The sequence below is a fragment of the Pelodiscus sinensis genome, chromosome 6 (genome assembly GCF_049634645.1).
Source record: "Pelodiscus sinensis isolate JC-2024 chromosome 6, ASM4963464v1, whole genome shotgun sequence".
Lineage (NCBI taxonomy): Eukaryota > Metazoa > Chordata > Testudines > Trionychidae > Pelodiscus > Pelodiscus sinensis.
The window spans coordinates 98,513,128-98,532,866 of record NC_134716.1 but is presented as its reverse complement, the minus strand read 5'-3'; the positions used below and the strand labels follow the sequence as shown (position 1 = coordinate 98,532,866).

Below are 19,739 nucleotides of genomic sequence, written 5' to 3'. Positions count from 1 at the left end.
CTCCTGAAAGTGTAACCCACACACCCTGGGTGTGGTTCACTGTCCCATGTAGTGGCACTTACACTACATACAGAGAGAAAATGTAGTGTGCTCTACAGCCTTAGCTGATAGCCAGTTGCTTTTTAGCTCATGTGGTACAGGCTCATGCATTAAGGTCCAGAGGTCCCAGGTTTGGTTCCACCTGTTGGTGTTACATAAGATCACTTAATATATTATCACATGACATTTATGTACTATAGTAAACTTAATATATTATCACATTTATGTGCTATAGTATAACTACCATTGCTATAATTTTTCAATTGTGCTATTTTCTGATGAGCACTCAATTACATTTTTATGAGTAGTGCACATAGTCAGAACTGATCTTTTGTGCTAACTTATAGATTATTCCATATTAATCAGTTATGTAAATATCATATATTGATGGTAGTTATTTGTGGATGGGGGAAGCAGATCTAATCCTGACACCATCGCCAACTTGTATGGCCATGGACAAGTGATTCACTATGTGTGATATGGATGTAAGCTACTAATTGACTATTCAGCTAGTCGCTTCCCCTTCCCTTGGTGCCTCTATCACAAAGAAGCAGCAAGGGGGGGAAGTGGAAGGGTTGCTGGAGGGAGCCAGCATAAACGCCACCTCCAGCTCTGTGGGAGGGAGTAGGGGTACAGGGGCAGCCAACTTTGAAATATACAAGAGTCCCCTCAGGGGCTCTTGTACATTTCAAAGTTGGGTGGAGCCCCGGGCCAGTGGGGAGTCCTGAGCCCAGTGGAAGCTCTTGGACATTTCAAAGCGGAAGTACCACATGGAGCCTGGGATCAGCAGGGAACTCCACGCTGGCTCTGGACTCCACGCGGTGTGCCAGCTTTGAAATGTACAAGAGTCCCTGGGCTCCATGCCACATTCCAACTTTGAAATGCACAAGAGTCCCCTTTGGGGCTCTTGTTTATTTCAAAGACAGAACGCTGAAATTCTTATCAACTAATCGAATAGTTGATGGAAATCCCATTGACTATTTGATTAGTTAATTAATCAGAATTTAACATCCCTAATGTGTGAGTGCAAAAAAAAAAAAAAAAAAAAAGTACTTACCTGCCTCACAAGAGTTTTAGAGAGACAAGTGGCTGAGGTAATATATTTTTTCTACCAATTTCTCAATACTGTTGTGAGGTTTAATTAGTCAGTATTTTCAAGATGCAAAGTGCTGTTTAACTGCTAAGTATCACTATGTATTAAATTAGGCCTATATTTCCCAGGCTTCCATTTCTAAGCTTCTCAGTGTTTTGTTCAAAAAACAAACACTTACTGCATGAAAATACAATGGCCTGAAACTGTAGACCTTCTGTGATAAAGGAGTAGGTAGGTTTGATTGTGTACTATTTGAAATGTAGCACTAGAATGCAGACAGTACTAAAGTGCCTATTTTCATCAGTCGTTCTTCATTATATTGTACATAAATAGGTCTTTAGGAAATTCTGTATGAGAAGGCTACTATATGTTCCAAGGCAATGGAGTATTAAAGACATCTGTAAAATATATAAAAACACATTCATTGTGTCTCTTGGATTCACACACATTGGTAGCACTGCAAGATTTATTAATCATTGTAATTAACTTTGCCTACTCCACTGTCCTGCTCATATAGTTCACTGACAAGCATTCATATAATCATAAATGTCTACTGGTATGTGGGAGTGGGAGAAACACTGATTTTTACTGGGAGGGTCAAAGGCCACAATTGAAACTACTATTATCAAGGGGAATTGTCATAGACAATGGACTGTTTCAGTGGAATAAAAATTCTTTCTTTAATTGCTATTTTCAGTAATATTGATCTCCCTCTTAACAGGCATTCTTTATAATTGCTGTGAAGCATACAACGTTGGGCTCCCAGGATCAAAATTGTTTTCTGGTCCTTCAAGTGAGCAGTTTGGATATGTAGTTCAACAGTTTATAAATCAACAAGGCAAATGGTAAGAGTTTTCAGTTCTTTATCCTATGAAAAGATTAAGAGCAAATATGATGTAACTTTTTCCTAAGTGCAAACAGTTACAAAGCTCATTTGAAAGTATTTCCATTGTTTCATTTTTCATTAAAAAATTCTTGCTGGTAAAGAAGAATGCTTCATCTTTATTTGACTAAAAGGGGCATAAGCACTTAATGTTAAGGGGTTTTGAAATAATGTAAACTGATGTCTCTTTATACCCGGTAATGTGACTAATAGAAAAACTTCTATATTTGTTTCTAGTGATGTTCCTGTGAGTAGGAGGCATAATTTAGTAGAGACCATGTCTGAGAGTGCAAGACTAGAACAGGAGTTGTTTCAGAAATGATTGGTCAATACCAGTTGACAAAATTTGAGGACTGACCTTTACCTGCATTCAGGACTACTAACAGAGGAAGCAGAGGGGCAAAGGAGGCAGCTGCCACAGGGCCCAGCAATTTAAAAGGCCCTGAAGTTCCAACTGTCACCACCTCTATTCCAGTAGCAGATGGAGCCCTGGGCCCTTTAAGAGCTCTGCATGAGACAATCTGGGCAGTGTTGAGGGCTGGGTTGGGGTGGCTAACCTCCCAGCCCTACCACTTCTACTCAAGATCCCGCCCCTTTCTGGGGGGCCCAGAGTCGAGCCCTCCCCCAGCTTGCTCACAGCCCAGAAAAGTCTACTGCCAGCCCTGCCTGCACTGTATACATGAGTACACTAGGCTTTTGATGCTGGAAAATCTGTCAAGGAGTATCTGTTAGTCTACACCTACACCGCAAATCTCCTCATGCTCAATGCTCAGTCCACACCAACTGCCTCTTTCTTCCTACTTTTACATGATCTCATTTGGGCTCCTCTTTCTCTGGAATTATCCTCTCATTGTCTTCATCTCTGTAAATATAATTGTTCATAGTATTAGTGTTTTACAATATTTTATGTAGTTCAGTTTTTCCCTACCCTGCGGACTTCTCTGTCCACTTCTTTTCTAGATTAGGAATTTGCTCAAAATTCCAGGATTCAAGAACTGTGTCTCTTGTCCTTGCTTCTTCTCAGTCACTGGTGACCATCAGCCTGCCTTCTGAGGCTCAAATCTCTTCCAAATGCAGTATCTGTTACTTCTTCCAACTCCAAACCCAAGAGACACGAGAGCTCTGACTGAGGAAACAGCACAAGGAGAACCCATGATAACCCAGACAGATCCACGACAGGAAGACCCCACTTGTTCATCAGCTGCAGTAATCAAGCTCCATGCCATTGAGCATGAGCTCAGGTGTCGATGCCAAATCAGATAAATCTAAAGACCTGTTGTCTTAGACTTCTCATAAGAGGTAAGGGGCACCCTCACAGACATAAAAACACATTTCTTCTCTAAACTGCTTCCAGAAGGAACCCCCTGCCTGGCTCCTTCCAAATTGTTTGAGTCTTTACACAAAGATTCTAAGAAGTCAGGTCTGCCTAAGTGCCCTGATCACAAAGGGAAAACATGCAGGAGCAAAACTTAGATGGTGTTGGAGCTACTGTGACCCCTAGTAAGCTTCCGGTAGGACTCACTCTCTCTCGGTCTCTCTGATAGTACCCACCTGGCACCATAAGGACCCACCATGCTGTAAGTCTGTGATGACAATGGATCCAGAAATACAGTTCCTTAAAGCAACCCAGCCTTGGGCTTCCATCAAGACAGCCAAGTCAAATATGAGGAGGATTAATGAAAATATTATTCATCATATAAAAAGTTCTGTCAGTCCCAAAGGACTGGACACATTGCACCCCAGGTTAATTTATATGCCAGATCTTGTCCAAATGTACTCTTACAGTTAATTTTTATTAACTAAACTAAGATATATTGAAGAGAGAAAACGTTGGTTAAAAGATCATTATACATACAGGTATGAATAGCATTCCTAGGTCAGTTTCATAGTATAAATGATGAGCTTTAGGGGTTGTAAAGAATCCTCATAGAATTATTCTATCGTTTGCAATCAAATGTCCAATATAAGCGTAGTCCAGAATGGAAATGGAGCTATCAGTCTTCTGGCTCAAGAGTTTTTATAGACCCGTGACAAGCTATTGTCTACTGGTGTTCCTTGGATAAAGAATAGTGTCTTTCAAGTAACCTATTTCCTAATCACCAGTAACATAAGGCAGTTGCCTGTCTCCTGCCTTTTGCAGGTATTAGCTACATGCACTTCTAAGAGAAATTAAGACAGTGATATCATTACATTTATAAGTCTCTCAGAGGAGTAGCTATGTTAGTCTGCAACTTTAAAAACAATTAATAGTCCTGTGGCACCTTAGAGACTAACAGATATATAGTATCATGAGCTTTCCTAAGTTCACTTAAATATCATATCTTTTTGATCTCTGAATTAATAGAATACAGCGATAGATGGGACCTGTTTGGTTGCATTATCGACCTGTACCAATGTAAACACTCAAAATACAAACATAATTTCTATTGTCTCTAAATATTCAGTCTAAGCCAATTAGCCTGCTAGTTGAGGCCATATGTCACACTTTTATTAAAGATAAAGAAAAAAAGGAAAAACCATTACAATGTTTGAAATGTAAAGTATTAAGTAAGGCTTTCATTTTAACAGCCTTTTTTGGTTCCCTTTCCTTCTAGCTGGAGAAAGTTTTAGAGGTGGGGGAGCCCCTTGTTTGCGATTCTCTTAAGCTACATCTACACTGCACATTAATTTCAAAATAAGCTATTCCAGAATAACTATTCTGGTAATAGTTACACTACAGGGAGGCCTCAAAATTAGTCTGAGGCAGGTTTCCCTAATGTAGATGTGCTATCTTGATTTAGGCACGGGGAGGCACTGGGGAGGAATAACATAGAATGGCCCTGGTAAGGGGTTATTTCAAAATAGCATCAGTGGGGTGTCTACACATTCCTTATTTTAAATTAGCTATTTTGGAAGAGGTGTTATTCTTCATAGAATGAGGTTTACAGATTTCAGAATAAGCCGTCCGTTATTTCAATTTTTTTTTTAAATAACAGCATGGCTGTGTAGATGCTCATATAATTATTTTGGAATAATGGCCATTATTCCAAAATAACTTTGTTGTGTAGACATAGCCTTAGATAGTATTAAAGGTAGTAATAATTATTTTGAGTAAAAGATTAGAAGCTAGTTGAGATGAGCTGAAGTACTTCAGTTCACTCTGGCAACATAGATGAGATTCTACTTCCAGGTATTTGGCCAACTGGCTCCTAATAGATCTCATCTGGAAGTTTATTTGGAAACCTTGTCCTTTTTCTGTTCCTGAGATCCCTGGAAATCTGTGTGAACATGGAAAAGTCTGTCCCTACTCCCACATCGCTCATAGACTTTACAGAGACAACTGTGGACTTAATTGCAGCAGGGTGTTACTTCTCTGTGGAGAGAATGAATGCATGAGTAGTCTGATAAACCAAGTCCTTCACAAACCTTGAGCAAGGGTACGTCTAGACTACATTCCTCCGTTGCCAGAGGCATGTAGATTAGGCTACCCGACACAGTAAAATGAAGCGGTGATTTAAATAATCGCCGCTTCATTTAAATTTACATGGCTGCCGCGCTGAGCCGACAAACAGCTGATCAGCTGTTTGTCGGCTCAGCGCGATAGTCTGGACGCTCCCCTGCCGACATTAAAGGCATTTGTCGACCACCCAGGTAAACCTCATCCCAGGAGGCATACCTGGGTGGTCGACAAATACCTTTGATGTCGGCAGGGGAGCGTCCAGACTATCGTGCTGAGCCAACAAACAACTGATCAGCTGTTTGTCGGCTTAGTGCGGCAGCCATGTAAATTTAAACGAAGCAGCGATTATTTAAATCGCCGCTTCATTTTACTGTGTCGGGTAGCCTAATCTACATGCCTCTGACGACAGAGGCATGTAGTCTAGACGTACCCCAAGAGTCTGAGTCTCTCTATCTTTGCTAGGTTACATGGCTTCCTGTATTTACATAAAGCAGTTCTCCAGCCTGCATTTGTGTTGTCTGCATTCCTGGCTCTGGTTAGTATATACGCCAGACACAGCATGGACGTTGCAGTGACAGTAATTTTCAGAGTAAGATTGCCTTTCCTGTGGCAGAGGAGCCTGGAACATGTGCATTGGAGTTCCTCTTTTTGCTTCCTGCACCTGAAATGACAAAAATCACAGATATGTCAAAAGCTGGGAAGCTGACATATGTGGTCATCCAGTATAAGATATGTAGACATCTTGGGAGAGCAGGATGTATATCAATCTCATAGAAGTAAGAGCAATCAAACAGGCTAGCTATTCATTTCTCCTATTCATACAATCCTGTCATTTCTTGGATAATGTCAGACAACATGATGACAGTTTTCTATATAAACAAGGAGGGGCTAAAATCCCTCTGAGGCTACATCTACACTGCAGAGTTTTTGTGCAAAAATGGCCGTTTTTGCGCAAAAACTCATGGAGCGTCCACACCTCAAGCGTGTTTTTGCTCAAGAAAATTTACAGTGAATTGACAGAAGAGAGGGGTTTTTGCGGTATAGGTATTCCTCTTTCTAACCCCCGTCATGACTCTGCCTCATTTCCTGGTATTTAGTTGGTCATTAGATTTAGAGCTTTCATGTTCAGAGTCTGTTCAAAATGTTTCACCACCCACACGCCTTCCCCTCTGCTTTGGATTATGACTGGCTCCATGATACAGAAGGAACTGATGAGGTGGTCAGTTTGATTCTCTCTTTATACTGCAGTCCTGAGCACACAAGGAGGCGTGGGGTGCCTACCAACCTATGCTATTTGCAAGATTTTTCCAGCCTCAGGTGCATGGTGCATATACATAGCCATATTTAGAATATAGATATGGGACCACATATGCTAAAGAATTTCCTTTTACAGGTAAATGATCTCCTTTTATGGAAAATTTTACAAATGCATTCTATTGTATCGCATGTGTGTTTTAGAAGGGAAAGGCAAGATCCTTGATTCAGAAAGTGAGCATTATATGAATTGCACAAAATTTGTTTAGTGTCAAGTAAGGTTGCATCAGAACATACCTCACCAACTCAAAATCTGAACAGGGTAAAAATAACAAATTAAGGAAAAAGCCTCCTTGTCACTTTCCTATATCACAGTAATGACACAATGTATTCCCTTATATCCAATAAACCCTAGCCAGTGCACTGTGTATTCTGTGATTGTACAGCTGTAGAATTTCTCTGGAATCCACCCCAATGAATTGTGTTCCAGAAGCTTTTATTTAAAAAAAATTGTGTGTAGTCTTTATGATTAAAAAAGACTGTAAAAACATTAACTGAATGTAAACTTACATATAATATTATAAGTGCTTAATCACAAACATTAAGGCATCTGCAGTAGCAGATGGATCTGTTATATATACATAAGTATATCAAAGTACTATTAATAATATATCAGAACATTTTAGATAATAAATAAAAACCATTCATTTATTTTTAGATTTACTGGTTTCAGTAAATACTTCTCCTTAAATTAGAATAAAGTTAACACTAAAGCAGTAATTAATACATTGAACTTACTGAAAGATACTAAGGGGCTTTACTTCTTTGGTAAAAAGAAAATTTGTAAATCTTAAATTCTTGATATTTACAATGTAGAAGTAACAGATATCTCTGTAATTACATGGTAAATTGTTATATGAAGTGTTCAAAAGTTTGTTTGGTTTTTATCATTATTTATAATCTTGTAAAGATAATTTAAACCCTCCTGCTTGGTCACTTGTGGTTCTTACAAAATGTATTGGAGGATGATAAATTTAATAAGACCCTGGCTAAAATATGAAGTTTTTCAGCTGGTGATAAAAGTAATAGTTATAAAATATGTATAGATCTTTCTCATCCATAAACCATGTCTGCCTTTTTATTTCTCTAACAGTTACATGATCTTGAACATAAAGATGATCCAGATCCTACTGTTTCTCTATTTTTATCCCATATGTAGAGATGGTAGTTAGGCGTTGAAGGGAAACCATATCTCCACTTTCTCTGCTAAAAGCAGAAGAGAATTTACCTCCTCTCTTTAGCTTGGGTAAGCACTGCTCCCCGCACAGTTCCCCTTTCTTATTGGCTAGTGTAGAAAGTGCTCCCCATCCCATTTCTATTTATTTTAACCACTTAGTGTAGCTAAGCAACATAGCTGCTTTGGTTTTTTATTTAAGCCTTTGTGCATAACTACTGAAGGAAGCTAAGCACATTCTCCTGAAATTAATGGATTCCTAGGCATGCTGCATTACACAATATTTTCTAAATGCATTATTGAGCTCAGTCCTTTTTGTACATTTCTTTTTTACTGAAGAATGAGACACAAGTCTCCTGTAATCTAGATTTATGTTATAGTTCCCTGTTATACTATTGTTAATACAATGAGAACTGCTTTCTGACTGTACTTGGTGGATACTAGCCAGAGTTTCAGAGGCACAGAGAATACAGAGTCCTTCATATGAAATATGCCCCATCCTTTTATATAAGTCTGCTGGGCCCTGATTGGTTGCTCCCTATGGCCTCCTTCATTGGTTGTTTCCTCACAACCACTCTAGGCCACTTGGAGGACTTCTCTTCTGCTCATTTCTAGGACAGTGTGGTAAGACCCTGTGGCCTCCAGGGAGGCTCCCTGGGCCGAGTCTATCTCATTGCAGCTATGCACAGCCCTCAGTCTGTGTGTGCAATTCTTGTTGACAACAGTAGATTAGGAGTGAGGTATGTAGATTGAGGCCTTCATTAAGTTGGGCCACTATCTTTTTATATAAAGGACAGGTTTTCCATGGATGCCTTTTTCTAGGAGATCTGCACTGAGGAGACCAATAGGCACTGTACACAGTTGACAATTCCATTCCTTCGGTACAATGGTACTGCTTACTACAGAGAGGCAAAGTTTCTTGGGAGCCTGTACAAGAGCCAGTATATAGGGCTGCCAGATGGTTTAACCAAAAATACCGAACCTTCCCCCCCCCCCCAAAAAGGGGAAAAAATTCTGTTGAGGGGGGGGAAAGGGAGGACCTCGACAGTTATTAAGTAAAAAAAATAAAACAGCATTAAAACAGCATGGCCCCTTTAAATGTGTGCAGAATCAGATTAGGGATAGGAAGAGGGGAGAGGTTGAGCACTAAGGCTACGTCTAGACTGCATCCCTTTGCTGACAGAGGGATGCAAATCATGCACTTCGGAAGTGCAAATGAGCCCGGGATTTAAATATCCCGGCATTCATTTGCATACTCACATTCCGACACTGTGAGTGAGTATGCAAATGAAGCCCAGGATATTTAAATCCCGGGCTTATTTGCACTTCCGAAGTGCTTGATTTGCATCCCTCTGTTGGCAGAGGGATGCGGTCTAGACGCAGCCTAAGACTCAGGGAAGGTATTGCTGCCCCTTTCTTCAGGTCTTTAGGCTTTTTGCCGACTGCCATCTTGTTTTCTTGGTCGAGCCAGAAGGCAGCTTCCCTGCAGAACCAGATAAGCAGGGAGTCCGGGGGTGGGTGTTCGGGGGGGCTGGGCCCAGTTGCTGAGTATGTCGTAGGGTTGCCAGGTGTCTGTTATTTTCACTTCCTGGCAAGGGAAAAAAAACAGAAAATACTGTACATGGTAGGTGTCCGGTATCTTCTGAATTTTTTTTACCGGACAGGAGGCAAAAATACCGGACTGTCCAGGTCAATACCGGACACCTGGAAACCCTATCTGTATGAACTGTTGCAGAATCTAAGAATCACTACAAAACTCACCTGAACAGAAATGTACACTTCTTTAACTTTTGCTAATATAAATACGGGGTGGTGGATATATGTACGTAATTTAAAAAAGCCAGCAAGCCATGAATCACTAGAGATTTCCCTTGCTGGAGCTAACTGACCTCGGAGTAATTGGTTAGGAGTCTGCTGTCTTAGGCCCTGTTGATATGCAGTGGTGTAACAGAGCATCTGCCTCTGCTGTGTCCACAAGCCAGTCAGAGAGCTCTGAATTGGTGCTATCACTCATGCTTTTTATTTGCATTATACATTCCCACTACCTTTTCACTACAGACAGCTTCAGGGTTACAGCCTCAGAGACCACTAGTTTTTGCAGAGAAGAGTTCCCACTCTTTCTGCTCCCTTCCCTTGTCAGCCTTTTTATAGCCCCTGGCTAACTAGGCTGGCAGCTATTCCACATTGGCTCATCAGCCCGGGCTTGCTCAGCCAGTTCCAATGTCCCTTTCTTGGTTGCTGTGACGGGCATGCCTCAGCTTTCCATAGCTTGCGCCGTGTCACAAGTGGTCAGTCACAAACCAAATTGGCCCCAAAGGTCAAGAATACAAAGCTCAACTTCCTCACTGTGCCTAGGGTGGGAAGAGCTGTTTGAATAATTAAGGGGAAGCTAGGAAGTGAGAAGGAATACCTTCAAGAGGCTCAGTGGAAAATGCGGGCAGATTAAGGTGCAGTCTCTGTTGCTGTGAGTTCATTTTCCCAGCAGTATGTCCATTAAGGATGAGAATGATTAACCAGCAAGCCTCTCCCATAACAGGTGAGGCTTTCCAGTTTTGGTTAACCAGTGGGAGATGGAGCGGCTTCCCGCCAGCTATGAGCAGGATATTGCTCCAACCCCACAGGGCCTGTCACAGGTTGGGGGTGCTCCCACCCAGCTGGAGCAGCCCCTATCAGCAGCAGGCCTGGCCCAGGCATGCCACAGGCAGAGATGCTCCTACCTGGCACAATAGAGACTGGATTTGGACTTAATGCCTTTCCCTTTCCTATGTTCAAAGGTATTGGACACAACACGATTATCTATCTCCTGACCAAGTAAAACACACTGTTACAAAAAGAATAGTGATAGAGATGTAGCCGTGTTAGTCTGGGGTTTGTTACAAAAAGAGATTATCTTTGTTACAAGAGAGAAGTATCCTGAAAGGGATGACAATCTCTCTCTAAAATATAAACCCTCCTCTCCTTTCAAGCTACTAATAGTCATGGGTGATGGCTGAAGGGGTGGACAATTTTTATTTCCAAGTTACTGTTTTTAATTAGGTACCTTTTGGATGTCCAGTTTTTACCATCTGGCATGCAGTGGAAAACATGCTCCATTTTCTTTAGATAGAAATTGTTGGCAGGTTTTTTTTTAATGTCATTGCTTCATTTGGATCCAGAAATTTCACTGGAAAGGGGTGATCAGGGAGGGGGAAGAAAGAGAGGAGAGACACAGTGGCATGTGTTTCCTGTATTTTTGAAACCTTATTTTATTTTTATCTCTTAAATCCACCAAAATATTTTAGAAAAAATAAGTGTGCAGTTCTGCTTTTAACAGAAGTTCTGCACGAGACAGTGGTTGCTCAACATATTAGTTGATTTGGAAAGTAACCAATAGATAAGATTTTTTTTTATATAATACATGTCTGAAGTCAGCTACTGCAAGGAAGAAACCTTTGTGGAAGCTTTTATTGCTAGGTAAAACCACAAAACCAGCCACCTTTGTATTAAATTATAACTCACTCCAGGGTAGTCAGTAAATATTTGTCACTGCTTTGAAATTTATCCTTAAGGACCACATATCTGAGCTCATTTCAGAAAATAAATAAAACATCTTTGTTATGATAATGGGTTCAATGTGACTTTAAACAATTGTGGACCTTGGAATCTTAACCCCCTTTCCCAGAATCTTAGACATATAGGGCTGGCAGGGACCATAGACAGATCACTTAGTCCAATCCTCACTGCTATGTAGACCTAGGCCATTCTTATTTCAGTTCTTCCTTTGCATTCCTGTCTGCATCAGTGACTATTCTTGTTCTTTCCTTACATGTTTTCTTTCTGCTTCCTTTTAAATTTTAGTTTTCTTCACCTGCAGTCTTGATGCTCCCATTTCCAGCTCTAATGGAAATTCATTATTATTTTCCAATTTTTCATCTGTAATATGTTGTTACAGTGGTAAAGACACCATGATCCTAAAATAGGAACATAATTTTAATGAAAAAGAAGCAATCAAAATAGATTAATATGCTTAATCTTTCAGCATTTTTTAATTCTTGCTTATATTAGAACGTATTGCGCATCTTCTAATAAATAAAAAATGCCTCTTCTGATAAGTGTGCCCATGTACTGTTTCAGTGAATGTCCTCTTGAAGCATGTACATAATGCGTAATGGGAAAATACTTCGGTTTGCAATAGATCTAGAAGAATTTTCCCCTTAAGTCTCCACTAGAGGGCTGATTTTAAAACTCCTCAAAGTTACATGAACGTTTTGATGAAGATGCATTATTTAGGCTATCTGTACCTGTGATGTGAGTACCCTTATTAGGGCTGGCCCTGAAAAATTGTGAGGGTTCAACATTTGTGTTGGGGGGGGTCCCCTAATATAGAACAAAAAGGAACCTGATATAGAACAAAACTGAAAACTTTCATTTTTTTTCAGGAAAAGCAAAAAAGTAAAACTAAGCCACTCCATTATAAAAATCAGTCTTTCTATCTTAATGAATATTGAATTAGTTATGCAAAATGGAATAGCTCCACAGGAGAGCTTGTGTCAGACGCTGTAGCCCTGTGGTCAGGGCACTTACTGGGTTGTGGAAGGACAAGTTTCAAATTCCTGGTCTGACTCAGGCAGAGTAGGAAACTGTGAATCTGGGTCTGCCATATAACGGTACAGATTGAAAGTCTCTAAACTGGGACTCTTTGGTCTGGCAACATCCGTGGTCCATCAGGACCTCAGATGATCCAGGACCTCACATGTTCCAGGACCAGAGAGTCACAATGGAGAGCTAGCGCCTGGAAGCACTGCAGAGTGGTGGGGCAGTGGGAGCTTGGTGCGCAGTACAGGGCTTTCCAGTAGGGCAGCAGGAACTTGACGTGCGGTAGTAGGGGTGTCTAGTAGGGCAGCAGGAGTCCAGCGCACACACACAGGCAGCAGGGCTGCTCGGAGCAGCAGCAGGAGCCCGGTGCACGGACTAGGTAGTGGGGCTGGCCGGCACTGGGCCAAGTGATGGGGGGTGGGAAGAGAATGTTGGGCCACAGTTATGGGGATGGAGCAGGGGCACCAGAAATGACCTCCTCTGTTCTGGCAAAATCCCTCATCTGGGACTGATCTGGTCCCAAAGGTGCTGCAATCTGTATTACTAATCACTGGCTATTCTAAAGTGGGTCTTTCTTTATCCTGTAAATTTCTCAACAAACATTTCAGGCCTGATTTGGGGATGGGGAATGCTGAAAAGTTCACAAGAAGCTTTAGCCACAGACAGATGTAGTGCTTCTTGCCTGTTGGCATCACTTTTCCCCTTTCTGCAGACAGATTTTCGAGTTTGGTTCCTGCCTTGCTTAAAGAAGCCGCTAGGATCTCAGACCGAAGCATTATCTTGACTTGTTCATTATTTCATTAATTGTTTTTGTTCAAAATGGGGGTGGAGAGCAAATCAAAGGGAACAGGAAATTGTGATCTGGCAGCTAGTAGGATCTTCCATCCTTAATTGTGAACATAGATGAGGCATTGAATTGTGATCTGGCAGCTAGTAGGATCTTCCACCCTTAATTGTGAACATAGATGAGGCATTTTGTGGCATATTAAAACATATTACACATTCGCTGGCTCTGGATTGTAGGCTCGTGTAGTTACCCAAAGAGAATTAATGTTGTACTTTGATCTGCCCATCCCAGTCTGTTGAGGTTTATCATTGTCTGCACTTTTCATGACTTCATGCGGTTCAGATTAATTACACCATGTATTGAAAGTAAGTGTCAGTTTTGAAAGGCTGACTGATAAAATGTATACACTGTAATACTGTTGGGTTTCAGTTAGTCACTGCATAATTATGCAAAGCAGATTAGTCACTTTATAAAGATACATGATGAAATGCTGTCAAGAGCATATTGATGAGTTTAATTAGATCTTATATAAACTGTGTGGTATTTATATATTTAAAAATAAATGCTACTGAATCTTTTAGGGTATATCTAGACTACAGGGTTTTGTTGACAAAAGTGGACTTTTGGTGACAAAACTATACCTGCATCTATGCTACCGTCGAGTTTTGTCGACAGCAGTAAACCTCATTCTATGAGGAATAACACCTTTTATCGACAGAGTTCTGTGGACAGAAGGCGTTATTACGTCAACACTATCCTTTGCGTCTACACTCTCATGTCGACAAAGAGGTTTGCTTTATCGACAGAACTGGATGTAGTCTAGACGCTCTTTGTCAACAGAAGCTTTGTCGAAAGTCTCTGTTGACAAAGCCTCTATCGACAAAAGCCTGTAGTCTAGACGTACTCCTAGTGAACACCATGCATTCTTTGTGCTGGTGTTTAGAATCTTCATTTTATGCTTTACATGGAGAACATTTGCTTGTTTTGTTTTAAAAAGATGTAAAGTATTAAGCCTCTAGTCTAACCTCCACTTGCTATTTTTTCCTTTTTCTAAAGTTCCTGTAATAAATATAAAATACAGGTGTGTTTTTCAAAAGTAAATTCTATGGTAGCAACATAACTAGCTCTCATTGGAAATATGGTGCACCAATTTCTTTGGAGAGCTCCACTTCTCCCTCCCTTTCCCTGCCCAAGAACTCCAAAACAACCTTCACCTCTCTGTCTTCAGGGTGTTTGTAAGGGGTGGGGAAATGAGCTTTAGGAACATTTAATCTCTAGTTTCTATGATTTTTTTCCCCTCCTCCTCAGATTAACCAGCCACTCAGCAATTGATAAAGGGTCCTGTCCTTGAGAGTTTGACTGATGAAGGTTACATGGCTGTGGGAAAGAGGGGAAAAAACCTAGAAGCAGTTATTGCTCTATATTTCAGAGAGGCTGTGATAGCATTATTTTTATATGCCTTTCTGGCTTTCCCTCCCTCAGATTCCTCCCAGTAGTGGGAGGAGACCTTAGAGATGGTAAGTAGTGTGTGTATGAGGAGGGCTGTATTTGGATTTTGTCTGTGCAGTACATGCTGTTTGGGTTTGCTATGCTGCATGGGAGGTGGGGTGGAAATTTATGTTCCTAGTTTGGGTTTGCAGTTTGATTGTGACTTGGAGGTTTCCTATATGGTTTAAGGGGGATAACTGGTGGACCTCTGGGCAAATTGGGCAGCTGTAAACTTTCCTGACTCTGGGTGACATTACCTTGAGACAGGCGATTAGGAGGCACAAAATGGCCTTACTCAAAAAGGCAAATGGGGCAAACCAGTGAAGTTGTTCACTAAAGTGGTTCCTCCCTGAAGTGGAGCAAGAGTGGAGTTGCAAGTTATACCAGGAGCAGTGATCATGCAGCTGTTCCACAGCTTTGCAATTTCTGAGTCTTAAAGTCTGTTCTTTCTCTCCTGCAGGCACGGGGAGAGTTCAGAGAAAAATATATAGGGTTCTGCACTGATTGTCTAAGGCATTTTTCCTCTGTGTAAGCCTGTGAAAAGCCTCTGAGTGCTTTGATATTCCTAAGCATAGCTCTTTTCCTGTAAGAATGGGTGTAACTAGACATTTATATCTCTGTGGGGAGCCTTTGTACCTTTACAGGCTTGTAAAATCCAAATCTGTATAGAATATACTAAGAATACTAGCCAGGCTTTTTTCCCTCTATAACCACTGTCACAATAAACAGTTGTATTTTGCACAATCAGATGGTTTTGTTGTTCAAATCTAATGCAGGAGAGTGGCTAGGATATGGACTAGGATACCATTTTGAGCCAGTACCCAGAGTTGGGGGCAGGAAGGTGATATTTGCTGGGCAAGAGAGATTCAAAGAAGAGTAAACAAAATAGGTAAATAGACATGTGCCCTCAGTGGTGTGACTTGTGAAAGGGACAATAGTCAGGGCTTTAGCACAAGTGCCTGGCCATAGCAGCTGCTATTTTGAAAGCATGTGTTGGGAGGTCAGACAGTCATGCAAGGGCCATGGGAAGGTAGGAGATGGAGATTGGGAAAGGCTTATAATCAGTGCTTAATTTGTGCCAGGACAGACTCCAGGTGCATCTAGGCATGGCAGCTCATAACTCTGGCACTTCTGGGCTTGCTGTGTCAGTTGTTAAAAAAAAAACCCCATTGCTTGAGCACCAGCACCTTTTTCATTACAAATTCAGCACTGCTCCACATTCAGTCATAATGACTATGATTGTGGGGCCTCTGGAACAGAAGCTAGCATGTCAATCTAGTTCAGCAATAATACATTTTAAATGTAGATATTTATATGACTGTATATTATGAAGTTCTCTTAGTACAGGGGTGGGCAATAAAATATCGGCAGTTCACCAGGGTTAGTCCATGATGGGCTGCCAATGCTTTATATACCTGTGCCTCCGGAGGTAAATAAAGGGCGTTTGCAGTGCCCATTGGCCATGGATTGCTGTTCCCAGCCAATGGGAGCTTCAGGAAGCGGCGTGTGTGGAATGCTGCTTCACGCAGCTTCCATTGGCTGGGCATAGGGATTCACAGCCAATGGGAGCTGCAAGCACCCATACTTGTGGAGGTGCAGCCAACTACAGTGGTAGCAGCCCGAGTTATCCCTGGTGAACCACTTCTGGCCTATGAGATGGTTATTGCCGGCCAATGTCTTAGTAGGATCTACCTCCTCAGTCACAGCCTTGATGTCTGTCTGGGAAATAGGCTTGCTTCCTATCTGGCTAAACATCTCTTCATTGGCCTCCTTGTGTTCATCCTCTGATGATTCTTGCTTTTCATCCTGACTAGTGGTAGGAGGTAAGTGAAGTGGATAGCAAGGGCCAGAAGGGTTCATAATTTTCTTGGGTTCAGGAGTTGTGTAATTGATGAAAATCCTCAAAATAATGGACAGGTTCTGCTTCTGCTGCCTTGATGGTACATTTGGTTTTAATGTACATTTAGAAGGACAGAGGAGTGGCCACACTGAATCAAAATAATGATCTATCTTGCCCAGTATCCCGCCTTCCTCCAGTGGCTAATGCCAGACACTTCGGAGGAAATGAACAGAACAGAGCAATTATCCAGTGATCCATCCCGTCATCCAGTCCCAGCATCTGGCCGTCAGAGGCTTAGCTCTCTTAGCTAATAGCCACTAATGGACCAGTCCTCCATGATCTTATTTAAATCTTTTTTTTAATCTAGTTCCACATTTAGCCTTCACAACATCTCTTGAAAACGAGTTCCGCGGGTTGATTGTGCATTGCGTGAGGATTTTCTTTTTTATTTTAAACTTGCTGCTTATTAATTTCATCAGGCGATCCCTGGTTCTTGTGCTGTGTGAAGGGATAAATAACTTTTTTATTCACTTTCTCTGCTCCACTCATGATTTTATAGCCTAGTTTTCTCTCCTTCCAGATTCCTACTCTTTTAATCTCTGCTCATACAGAAGCTGTTCTATACTCCAATAATTTTTGTTGCCCGTCTCTATATTTTTCCAGATCTAATATATTTTTGAGATGGGAGTGATCAGAACTGTACACAGTATTTAAAGTTTGGATGTACTATGGATTTATAGAATGGCATTATGATATTTACCATTATTTATCCCTTTCCTACCAGGTCCTAACTTTTGGTTCGCTTTTTGGATTGCCAGTGCATATTGAACAGCAAATGTAGATGTACTCAAGTTATTATAGATTTACTAGATCAAATCTAGCTTAAGTAACAGTGGACATGAAGGCACAACACCACAGATGGCTGCACTAATTAACCTTGCCAGCCTAGAACTCTGGATAAACATACTTGAGCCGCCACTCTGGATTCATTGCTTCATTGTCTTTAGTGTTCTGATGGTTGATACATAGAAACTATTGAGCTTGTCACGGGAACCCTAAGATTAACAATAAGCAAGTGACATGTTCTTAAACACAGCTTGTCTCTGTCTACACCAGGTACTGAGTCATGATTAACATCTTATTCATTTAAATAGCTCATTAATTTAATATACTTTCCAACATGATTTATTTTCCCAGTGTAGGTTTGGCCAAAGTTCTTCAGAGGACATAGGAATTAGTTTGGTGGTTTATGCATCGTTTCTAGCCCAAAGTGTGTGTCTCCGCTGCAATTAGATGCCTATGGCCACTGACTCAGGCTCTCAGGGCTCTGGGCTAATGGGCTGTAGTGTAGATGCTCAGGCTGGAGCCCAAGACCCAGGACCCTGTGAGGAGGGAGGGCCCTAGAGCTTTGTCTACAGACTAATCCTGAGCATCTAGACTGCAATTAAACAGCCACTGAGTCTAAGTCCGAGTCAACTGGCACCTACCAGCTGTAAGTGTTTAACTGGAGTATAGACATACCTAGGGGTGCCCCTATGCTGTCCTAATTTGATTATGCTAAATCTGCAAAGGACTTGGAATGGTTATCTCACTACAAAGGCAATTTTCCCTCTCAGTATTCACACCTCCCCATAAACCCTGAGTGAATGGGCTTTGTTAACATTGGTCCTATACTTGATAAGCAGTTCCCTTCTTTTGGTATGCTGGTACGTATATTGACTGTGATTTCTGATGCATGTATCTGATGAACTAGTTTTTACCCATGTTCAAATAAATCTGTTAGACTTTAAGATGCCACCAAACTTCTTGTTTTTGTGTAGACGTTGTAGCATCTTTGACGCTTAGGGATGAGGCAGCCACCCTACATTTGAGTCCAATCTCCAGCCCAAGCTGGGACTGGAAAGTGCTGTCTACACTTCTGATTTTAGATCAGTAGCATGAGCTTGAGACTATTGACCAAGATTTAGAGCAGTGATTCCCAACCTTTTTGATATCGGGGGCCAGCAAACCCATTCATAAACTTTTGCATATTTGCATATCCATTATCCCTGCCCCCAGAGACACCAGTGCCAGCCCTAACCCCTAAAGCCCTCCACCACCCCCCAGCACTACCCACTGACCCTAGAGTCCCCTGCACCCAAGCCCCACAGTGCTAGCTCACTGCTCCTTAGAGACCCACACACCAGACCCCATGGTACCAGCATCCTGTTTCCAGAGCCCCTCTGCATCCAACCCCCCCAGCTTTCCCTAGTGCCAGCCCCCAATATTAGCCCCATCGCCAGAGTCCCCCAGTGCCAGCCCTGCTTCCATACTACTATCTCAGCCTCCAGAGCCTTCCGTGGTGGTTCTGGGGGCCAGTGCTGTACAGCATGGGGTCTCCTCCCATCCACGGAAGAACACTTCCCTGCCTGGGATTGGTTGGCTGCGAGGTGGAGTAGGACATGCCTCTCCCAACAGCCACAGCAAGAGGAGTATACCCCAGCCCTAGCCCCCAGAGCTACCGCAGCCTGGCAGCCAGAGGAGGCCACTGCCATGAGCTACCACTGGCATGCAGAAGGACCCTAAGGAGCAAATAATTCTGAAAAATAGACTTTGTGGAAGAACATAGACATGGGTGAAGGACTCTTGGCTGGATTGTCGGGCCCAAAAGGTAGTGATCAGTGTCTCAATATCTGGTTGGCGGTTGTTTCAAGTGGAGTGCTCCAAGGGTTGGTTCTAGGGCCAGTTTTACAGGATGTGTTCCTTGGATGCGGTGCTGCTTTTTGGGGATACTGGAGATATCCCCAAAAAGCAATGCAGTCTTGACGTAGCCTGAATAACCCTAAAACATCCCATGTGCATTATAAAATGTAATATTTTTACCAAATCCTTTTTATTTAATTCCTGTAGTACTGAATAACAATTCAGTCATATGGGTTCTATGGAAATGTAGCAAAGTTTTATAGAATTTTTTTACTTTTCTTTGTTTCAACTATCCTATAGAATTCTATGGGAGGTGGGTGTTGTCTTTAAAATTCTACTGAGTATTTAAAATATACTATTGAAAGGCTATCATTTTCTATTAAACTCTGTTAAAATTTCTCAAATGGTAACCTCTAGTTGTTGCA

At 41.6% G+C, this 19,739-nt stretch overlaps 1 protein-coding gene across 4 annotated transcripts in view; it reads left to right on the top strand.

Annotated features, from left to right (window-relative positions):
* The window catches only part of ITGA2 (integrin subunit alpha 2), a 133,264-nt gene that overhangs the window by 55,608 nt on the left and 57,917 nt on the right, over positions 1-19,739 (top strand). For 3 of the 4 annotated variants that reach the window (XM_075932477.1, XM_075932478.1, XM_006139528.4), the window contains one exon: positions 1,854-1,977. In XM_075932477.1, the coding sequence (XP_075788592.1) occupies positions 1,854-1,977 (124 nt within the window). Of the gene's footprint in view, positions 1-1,853; positions 1,978-3,039; positions 3,315-19,739 lie in introns of all 4 variants that reach the window. The other variant, XM_075932479.1, reaches the window with a different exon arrangement.